Source organism: Pterocles gutturalis, unplaced genomic scaffold (assembly GCF_000699245.1).
Source record: "Pterocles gutturalis isolate BGI_N339 unplaced genomic scaffold, ASM69924v1 scaffold4011, whole genome shotgun sequence".
Classification (NCBI taxonomy): Eukaryota; Metazoa; Chordata; class Aves; order Pterocliformes; family Pteroclidae; genus Pterocles; species Pterocles gutturalis.
Window position 1 is genome coordinate 10221 of NW_010105212.1, and position 10417 is coordinate 20637.

The 10417-nt window shown below is 36.1% G+C and overlaps 1 protein-coding gene across 1 annotated transcript in view; it reads left to right on the forward strand.

Annotated features, from left to right (window-relative positions):
• The first annotated feature begins 2182 nt into the window (after positions 1-2182).
• The window catches only part of EPYC (epiphycan), a 25526-nt gene continuing 17291 nt past the window's right edge, over positions 2183-10417 (forward strand). Inside the window, exons 1-2 of the mRNA XM_010087285.1 lie at positions 2183-2239; positions 4330-4496. Of these exons, the coding sequence (XP_010085587.1) occupies positions 4338-4496 (159 nt within the window). The 5' untranslated portion in view covers positions 2183-2239; positions 4330-4337. The remainder of the gene's footprint in view (positions 2240-4329; positions 4497-10417) is intronic.

The following is a 10417-nucleotide window of genomic DNA, read 5'->3' on the forward strand; positions in this document are numbered from 1 at the left end:
GTTTCCCTAGCTCTGATAAAAAATAGAAGCAATTTCATTGTTTGTAAGTTAACATTTGCCTTCAACTAATTTTACAGCTTAGTGTGTCTAGAAAATACCAGCAAAGCATATTGTAGTCTGATAAAAATACAGTAAGGCACTAAAATCAACATTAAGTTAAGATCCAGAGCCAAAGTGGTTTGAACTTCAACCATCTTAATAAAACAAAAAAAGCAAACCTACAGACCAAAAAGATACAAAATCTTCAGGTGCTAGGTCACAGTATGTCTAAATCAACTTAGTTGTGTAAGAATGAAAAAAAAACATTAATATAGATATGAAGAAATTTTGTAGATAAGAATTTTCCTTCCATAAAGAATATAAAATTAAAGTCTTTTGTACAAGTGAAATCAATAAACACTGGGCCTGTCTGGAGAGAATATATTTTATAAGTGAAGAAGTCATATTGGGAGTGAGGATTTAGTAGAGTAAATCTTAAATGACCAAGCACAGCAGCAAATAAAATACTTCTAGGTGAAACAATGTTAATTACCTCAACACATAGAGCAGCATAAATATTACCAGTAGCAGTAAGAAGGTGAAATGATTCATTTTGCTGCAGAAGATGTAACTATTTGCTTTGTCACCAGGAAGGAACATGCATAGGCATTGTAAGAAACTAGATAACTAACTTAAGGAATAAGCTGAGGTCAAAGCTAATGACCTGAAGAAAAAGAATAGCAACAGGACAAAGTAGTGCGGTGCTCTGTACTTATTGTCCTGATTCTTCATGGAAGAAGGTGCTTTTACAATGGGAAGAGACTGAGAATAAGGAAATTTAAAATATCTGATTTATTGAGTCAAGGCCCCCATTTTCTTAGAAACAAATCATGCTGAACCTTCCTTAGAAAGAAGTCTGTCATCCAGGAGTGGTCATAGTATTGTAAGACACTAGATTTAACTCAGTTTCCAAAATAGCACATGATACCTAGTTCAATTTGATATGTCCTGCAATATTCTACCCTCTACTTATTTGCTAACAGAGCTGTTGCTCTTCTACTCTTTGACCTATCTATCTGCCAAACCCTTTCAAATGTCTTGGATTCCCTAGGCTAGCACTAGAAGTTTGATGTTGCACATTCAAATTACTGAGAATTGGCTTTAAAGTCTTGACATGTTTTCAGTGCCTCATACAAATTTGGCCTTCTAGGACTGTCTTTTTCTTGGAAAAAAATTGATGTGGAAGTTATATAAAGCAAAGGGGATAAGATTTGTTTAGCACACTGGAGTCTTCCACATGAATCTTATATTCCTCCATAGATAAAGAATGAGTTCTGCATTTTCCTATCTGTTAATATAGGACAGTATTAGGAGCCAAATTTCATTGAAGAGTATGAGGAATGATGAAAAAGTTCAGAGGAATGGTTGTATGTTCTACAACATATCAGTAATATAAAAATAAGCACAGAATTAAGTAGGAACTGATAATAAAGAAAATACCATCAATAAGGAAAAGATATCATTTGACAGCTGCTGACATTGTAAAGTCTGTTTCTGGTGTAATAAAGTGCATGATGTTACAGCGTATGCCTATTACTTGCAGCATATTATAGCTGTTCATATCTATTAAGGAAGTGATATTTCCCCTTCCAAAGGAAAATATACTGGAAAGAGTAGATTCTATGAGTATTGCCTCGTAAGTACCTGAAGAAAAGTAAAGGAAAAAAAAGTACTTGTAAATACATATCAGAGAATACCCATGCCAGATGGAAATTCATTAAACATTGTCACATACAATGAGCCCCAAAATATAAATGTTACATAAAGGAAAAACATATTCATATGTAAAACAATTTGCTTAAGCCTTATTTTGGACGTTGGAAAATGTACATTTCTAGATTATCAGGACACCCAAAAGATTGCTTCCAGAATGCAATTGAGAATGTTACTGGTATATTGGTGTATTTGTAAGAGCAGTAAGAAATTTGAGGGGAAGGGGTAAAAAGCTGTGACATGAAATAAATGTCATTTGCTTACAATAAACCTTTGTTTGACCTTGCCAAAATTTGATTCAGCAAAATCAAGTATAAAGGTGTTTGAAGTCTGAGAAACTCCCTGGGCTGAGGTCTCCAGTTGAGCGTTGAAGCTGTACCACCTCCCACAGCCCCAGAATGCCACTGCCATTGGTCAGGGTCTAATACCACTGGCTCTGTATTCTGAGTAACTCCATCCCATTTGAGAGATTGGAAGCTAAAGGTAAGTTTTGGTACTTCTCTCTTAGAACAGTTAATTGGATTTTTAACTCTGGAAATATTTTTCATAGTATTTGTTTTATTTTATCATGTCTAATAATGATTCAAAGGCTGCAGATTGAAGAAGCTATTTATTTTTCCCTGGATATGTCTTAGTTCCTTCCTGTGAGAAGAGTACATAATCTTCCTCAAAATATTTGATCTTACAGCTACTGCAGATGCCAATATCATTACAGTGAGTTCCAATATATTACACATAAGGGAAGTACAGAGACATGCAAGCTCTGCAAGTTAGTGCAGATACTATAGTCATAGTTAAATTTCTTTTTTACAGATATAATCTTTATATTTGCTGGTTTTGTCTATATATATATATATATACACAAAATGAAATACTTATCAAGCCCTACATTCTTTAAAAACCTTTTATTTCTATGCAATGTGAAATGAAAACAGCTTTTAATAATGAGGAATTTTTTACTTAGGAATTGTTTATTCAGAGAGCAAATTATACCAGATATGTTAGTATTACATTTTGAGATAATAGATAAATCATTTGGGATAAATGACATGCAAAAGAAAAGCAAAATCAAAACCAGTCCTGTCAGAAACAGGCAACAGAAAATCTAGAAAAAAACCAAGCTCTAGTATACTTCACTTTATTTCAGAGGTGGGTTGCTTTTTTTTTTTTTTCTTTTTTTTTTTTTTTTAATAAAGCAGAATAGCTTTAGGAATATTGGAAGCTAATACTGAAAGGTGCAATTCAACCGAGTCTTCTTAAAGACAAGCCCAAGTGACTCTAGCTTCCCTCAGCAGCAGCTGAAAAGTGTTTTTGAATAAAGCAAATGGGGAAAAATGAAAGCCTTGTGTCGCTCACACCCCCAGAGGAATTTCATATCCTCATGCCTAAACCAGCTTCATAAAGGCCTCTTTTCATGAAGCTAAAATTCAGCTTCTTGCTCAGTACACACATTCAAAACATTTCATGGATTTCTTATACTTAATCTATTTTAAGTAGCTACAGTTCAGAAATGAAATATTTAAATGTGTGTATTATGGCATCACATCAGGAGTACAATTTATTAAACTTATGCACTGCTCGTTATCACTGTCTGTGCTTTTGTGAAATTACTGGGAACTGTAGATAAATTCAGGTGTAAGTAAAGAATGCTGAATAGAGCCTTGTGTCCAGCATGTTCTGTAATAATAGTGAATACATCACTTACAAGGAATAGGGAATGCATAAACACTAATATTCAAGCCTAGCTTGAATTTTCTACTATTTTACTAAAGTACAGAACTTTTAAATGGGTGATAATTAGATTTTACAATTCTATCCTCCAAGAACAGGTGACTATACTATACTACCTTTTCTCACTTCTTTAAATATGCTGTTGATTGAATAATGAAAGAGTGCAGAGTACTGTCACAGGCCTATGGAGGACACAGACTAATTTTTTTGCTCCCCAGACCTTTGTAGAAGTGATGGTCCAAACATACTACACCATTCAACCAATTAAAAATATAATCTGGCAAAACAACTACTGGGTGAAAAGTGTTTTGATTATGCTCATTCAGAGACAACAAAGAAAGAGGTCTTAATGTTTTCTATTTTTTTTTTTTTATGGTGGAGGAGAAAGACAAAACTACACTGTTGTACATTTCAAAAGATTATTCTGATAGGCACAAATAATACAATAATTTGGCTTTTGACTAGTTTCTCAGAAGTACTTTTCCAATGGCGCGGTTAGATGAAAGCCGAAAAAGATTAAAATATATATATATATCTTCCTTTCACCTTTTCAAGTGTTTTCTCATTGAGGCCAGTTTATTTTTATACCAATAAAACTCAATAAATTTTTCCTAAATTATCTAAATGTTAGCATAGCCAAAGCAGTCTGCAGAAATTCTCAGATCCAGGGACTCTCATGAAGCAAAACAGAATAAACCATTGAGTCATCATGAATAAATATGAGTTATCAATCAGAAATATTATTGCGTACATATAGGTACTGTATTTGTGAGATTAAATTTTCATAGATTCCTTGCAAATACCAGATTACCCACATTTTGTCCATTTTCTTCTCTCTCAGAAAAGAAAGCAGAATGCAGACCTTTGTAAATATTTTTCTGGGATTTTTTATCTTCGAGTCTGTTGGAGCTGCACCTGTCACTGATAATGGAATTTATGATTCTGAGTTCTATGACATATCGCTTGGAGAGCTGCCTCACGCACTTGTCTATTATGAAAATGACCAATTAGAGGTAATCAGAACTTCATTTATTCTATCTTTCCAAAGTGCACAAATGTAGTGGCTACTTTTTTTGGTCATTAAAACATTTATCAGACAAATCTGCTCACATGGTTGCTATTGCTTTTGGCTGATCAAGAGTTTTCTGTGCTAATAATACACTGTAGTTCATTCACATTTTCCCTAATCTACAAATTTGGCCAAAATATTTACTGATTTTTTTTTTTTTATGGCAATCTTTGAGAGCAGCTGAAAGCTACCATGCTTCCATCTAGGGCTGGAGATTGTCCTTGTGATTTATGTGTCTGGATGAGTTATGGAGGCAGCTGAGACAGGGCATCCAATATTCCTCATTAAATAAGATTTTAAAATGCTGTTTCCTGAGGTTATTTTTTATTGTAATAGGTATGTTCAATACAAGTATTTCAGGCTATAAGTGCCAGTAGTTTCCATTCCTGATAGGAAATTGGACAGAAGGAAGTGAAAAAGAAAAGGGAAAGCAATTGAACTGTAAACCGAAAAGTAAGAAAGACTACTGAAGAAAAACTGTTGAAATTCTGTTGCAGTATGAGACAGTAAGATGTGCAAGCAAGGGACTCTGTTGACTTAAATGCCTCCTTCCCCTCCTACATTCCTGTATTTCTCTACATTGCTAAAAGGCTGCATTAATTTTAATCTCGCTCTGCTGCTTAGACACAGGTACAACTTCCTTGAAGGTGAAACATGCACTGTATGATTCAGGTTCGAGTGTGATAGAAGTTGAGTGAAAAATATAACATATAAATAATAATATGGGATTTTCACTATTGCACATAATATTTTACTGCTTTTTCCCATAATAGTATATAATTCATGAAAATGTGTTCCTTTGAGTGATTCATGATTGCAGCAGGAGGGACAGGAACTAGTCTTTCATCAAAGTGAGATCAAAATTGGATAGCAGCCTTGAAATCAAAGGACAGAGAGAATTTAAGAATAAATATATCCCAAAACTGGAGAAATGAAGAGATAAAAATCATCTCGAAGTTTGCATTAAAATCGGAACCTCATAGTTCTGTGGAAATAAATTTTCTCATCTAAGAAGGACTGAGAAGAACTTTGCTCTAAAGAAATTACTTTGTCATTGGCCTTCTTCCCTGTACCATGCAGAATCAAAGGTCTTTACATACCCATGTGTTGGAGATTTCTTCCCTGATAAAGTCACCTCCACTTTTAGTCACTGTATACTTCTGCTGTCTCTACTTCACATTGACTAGTAAGTCACAGTTCCTGTCTTTCTCTGCTCTTAAAAATGAAGCCTTTATCAGTCCCATAGAAACAGTTTCCTTCCCAGAAATGGGAGATGCTATTTTCTATGTGCCGCACCACAAAGATTTTTTCATACAATTGATTTGTTCATAATGCATTGAATGGTAGGTGTGACTCTCCTGTGCTGTGCTCTTTGTGTGAGGTCCTACAACACTGAAGCATGGGGTGGCCCCTTTCCAAGTTTCTGAGTGAAGGACAGAGACAAGAGAAAGCTCCTGTCGTCCAGCTGAAAGGAATTCAGGGGATCAATATTGCACCCAACAAGAAAAATACAACAGGTCCTATCACAGGTTGCTTTCTTTAGGGAAGCATGGAATAGACAGTCCAAAAAGTCCTTTTGTCTTGTAAACTTCTCTTCTAGAACAGGATTGTCTCCCATTACTGAGATCTTCAGACAGCCTTCTTAAAATTCATCAAGTGAAGGTCCTCCATCACAGCAGCTGGAAGGACTGCTACTTTACATATGGATGGACCTCCCTGTGAGAGCCTTTTTTTCCTAGATGTTTAGCCAAAATATTTTTTTTGCTTACATTCCTCTTACCATTTACCACCCAAAAGAACCTAAGCATTCACAATTCCCCTAAACCCAGGAGACCTCAGAGCGGTCAGTGCTGCAGAAATCAAGGAGCTTTTTTTGACATGCATGTCAGTCTTGCAAGTTATCTTTTAGACACTGAATATTATTGACATCACTCAAGTTTTAAACTGAATATACTTGATGTCTTGATCATGGTTATGACTTTCCTCCCTACAATTCTGTTATCATAAAGATGTGAACTATACAAGTGGCTCTATATGTAAAACCCAGTATTTATACAAGGTCACAGGCTAGCTTTTATTATGCATAGCTTGAATGATGAGCAATACCACAGAGACCTAGACAAACAGTAAGCCTTCATTAGATCTAGCCTGTATACAGTAACTCTTTAAGGCGTGATTTAAAGCCTACATTTCCTTTTAGAGAACTCTGAATCATGTCTTTCACCTTCTGAAACAGTGGAGAAGAAATGAAATATTTTGTTGTTGCTCTCTTCAATTTAAGATTTTAAAATTGTTATGTGCAAATATAACCCATTCTGTTTAACACATTTTTAGACTTGTTGGAGAAATGCAAACTTTTCCAAGGTTGTATGCCCAAAATATTTTCAGCAGGTCCAGGAGACTGACTGGTTCTAGGACTTCTGATGTGTTTGGTGTGTTGCTCCTGTTGATTTCAATGGGAATTAGGCACCTGTGCCTCTTAAGGAATTGAACTAAAGTGCCTATGTCAGTATGTCCTTTCCAGAATGTTTCCCATCAGGTACTGTAATCACTCATTCAGTGTATAACCACCAAAATGAGGAAAGACCCAGAGGTAATTAGGGAGGGATTCCTCCCACTCATTCCATCTGGCTAAAATTGGGCGTTGCATCCTAAGACCATCCTCCGAGACAAGCATGAATCATTTTCTTGGGATGTCTGTTGTGGTGGGTTGAACTTGGTTGTCTAGCAGGTACCCATCCAGCTGCCTTCTCACTCCACCTCCTCAGATGGACAGGGGGAGAAAGTAACATAAAAAACTCGTGCATTGAAATAAAGGCAGTTTAATGAAGGAAAGCAAAGATTGTGTGTAGAAGCAAGGCAAAGCAAAAAGATTGATTCTCTACTTCCCATCAGCAGGTGATGTCCAAAACTTCTGGGACGCAGGGCCCCAGTACATGTAATGATTACTTCCGAAGACAAATACCTTAATAACAAAGCCCACCCTCTCCTCCTCCCACCCTCCCATCACCCCCTGGCCCCTTTCTCTTAGCTTTTATTGCTGACCATGACTCCATACGGTATGGAATATCCCTCTTGTCAGTTTGGGTCAATTGTCGCAGCTATGTCCCCTAACAAAGTCTTGGCCACCCACCTTGGGGTGCGGAGGGGTGTTGGAGAGACAGTTCTGATACTGTGCGAACACTGCTGAACAGTAGCAGAAACAGTGGTGTGTTGTTAACACCCTTCTAGCTATTAAATACACCACTGAGGACTGCTGTGGGGAAAGTAAAATCCACCCCAGCCAGACCCAATGCACTCATCTTCCTCAAATAACTTTAGATGGACCCCAGGCACCTGCCTCAGGCTTAGCACCAAAATTTCAGCTTAATAAAGTTAATCAAGAGTGTCTGAATCCAAGTTCATGACTTCTTTTCTACTTCTCATACTCTGGAAGCACATTTCCTTGTGAAGTATGTATGCCAAAAAACAAAGTGCATGTGTATATACACACACACTTCATTGGTTTGTAAATTTTTTTTTTTATGAGAACATTTTATTTAGATAACAGTTGTTGATATTTTTCCACTTTAAATCTCTCTATATTTCTCATAGATTTTAGAGTTACTTTAAGGTTTAGAAAAGTTACTTATCAATTGAAGTCAGAGATTATCTAACATTGCCTGCTTACATCAGTAACTCTGTTTCATTTCTTCCATTCTTTTCACTGTATTAAGTATGTGTACATTGAACATACTTTTCAATGCAAAGATTCTGCACAGGGAAAATACTTGCAGCTGTGAATCGCTTAGCAGAATTGTATTGAATTTTTGACCAAAGCTATGCATTTGACCCATTCGATGCGTCAAATCTAGGCTATAAAATCGGTGTTTTCCAAGTACCCAGATTAGTGAGACATGGAAGACCTAGCTAAAGCTTTGCGTCCAAAAGGAAATGGTTACCAAAAAACCTCAAGTAATACATCAAGCAGAAATAAAATGTGTGTAGAGACTTTAGAGAGAATAGTATCAACTCTTTCACAGACAATGTTAAAAAAAAAAAGGCAATGTAAAAGGAACACCTATTTCCAAGGAAGAAATTTCAAAGTCCTAGACGAGAAAGAGACTGAAGAGGAACGTCACTGTAAAGTAGTGTACAAGCTTTGTGTTGGATTTATCTTCTGAAATTGACAGTTACAATTATATATATATGAGCTACTGTATCAACTTTTTTCTTCACAGTCAGTTTCATTATTATTTTCAATTAATAAATTTATCATTATAGGGTCCAGAAGCCCCAGTTAAGACTGTGTTTTCATTGTCCCAACTGCTCTGCAAACATATACAAAGACAGATTTCCTTTTTAAAAATGGATACAATCAACCCAGACTGTCAAAGGCATTCTTGTGCAAGCTCCTCACTAGCAAAACAGAAGGCTCAGAGTTTTTCCCTGTTTGAAACTAAAACTTTGTTTGGACAGTGTGTGAGAAAAACAAATTGTGGAGAGAGATTCCCGTGTCCATCAGCTACCAACGTCTAACAAAAGCATATTGCAAACTTCTGATTACAGTGCCTGTTAAACACAATTAGTCCATTTTCCTTCAGGTAGGAAAAGCTAAGTTAGAAAAATAAGAAGTGAAAATATAGGGGCATGAGAAAAATATTTTAATCAACAAAGAGTCTATCATTGAGGTTGAGAAGCAAGGGAGCTACCCTAGCACTGAATATTCAAGCAGCTAAACAAAGCAGTTGAATGTGGGTTGGTCCAGGTCTGTGCACACAGAACAGGTGAGCTGGAAAGTACTATCCACAAAATAATCATAAACAAGTACTGTGAAAGTCTACTATTTGATCCTGCATTTGCTTGTTGAATTTGAGTCAAACTGATAGCAAGATATTCAGGTGCCTGTACAAAGCTCAGAACTTGAGTCATACACAGACATTCACTTATATATATGTGTGCATACAAACAAAGTATCTCTGCTGTTACCATAACGCACATGAAGATGGATCTTACTTGTGCAAGAACTCCCTTTTGCCATTCTGTAGAGCTGAGAGAGGCTTACACTGCTATTTTTGTCTCTGTGGCAGGTATCTGATTAAATAAGGCTTCAAGGTGGATATGCAATGACTTTTCAGAACATGTCATATACACTTTTAAAAAAATTATGAATTGGTACAAGTAATGTAGAAATTGGATAACTACATAGTTGATAAAATAATTAAATTTAGCACTTGAAGCTTTATCCTCAAATAGGAAGTTTTCTACTTTTTTCAGAAAGGATTTGACTACAGATTTTACATTCACTTGGAAGTTCATAACTGATTCTATATGCTTCTGTACAGATGTCTTCACAAAAGGTGAACATTTCCATGGAATAAAAAGTAGTCATGAAATAGCTGAGTGATTTTTCAACTATTTTGTCATATAGCAAAAGCAAATAGTAGAAATACCACAAGATGAAAGGGAAGGATTTGAAATTACATGTTAGTCTCTAAGTGCTAGTACAACAATCCAAGAAGAGGTTGTTTTGCCCACTTAGCTACTTGAAATGTTATAAAGACTAAGTTTATTGGCTAAGACATTCTTAAGCACCTAAAACTCTGATACTGGGTGTGCCACTAGTTACCACTACCTTAACTGAACAGAGTAACTGCATCCTTCTTGCCTCAGACTGGGTAAGGATCTCAAAATACTTGTCTGGGTCTGAAAACACCTAAATCGGTCCAGCTAGGGCTCATTGCTTAAGAGTAACTATCACAACATTTGAAAATTCTGTCAGAGAGGTGACAGCTGACACTCTGCAGTGAGATTACATAGACCTTTTACAGTAGATCCTTGCTTTCTTAATGTCTCTGGCCACATAAACTCTCACTCCCCGCCCCC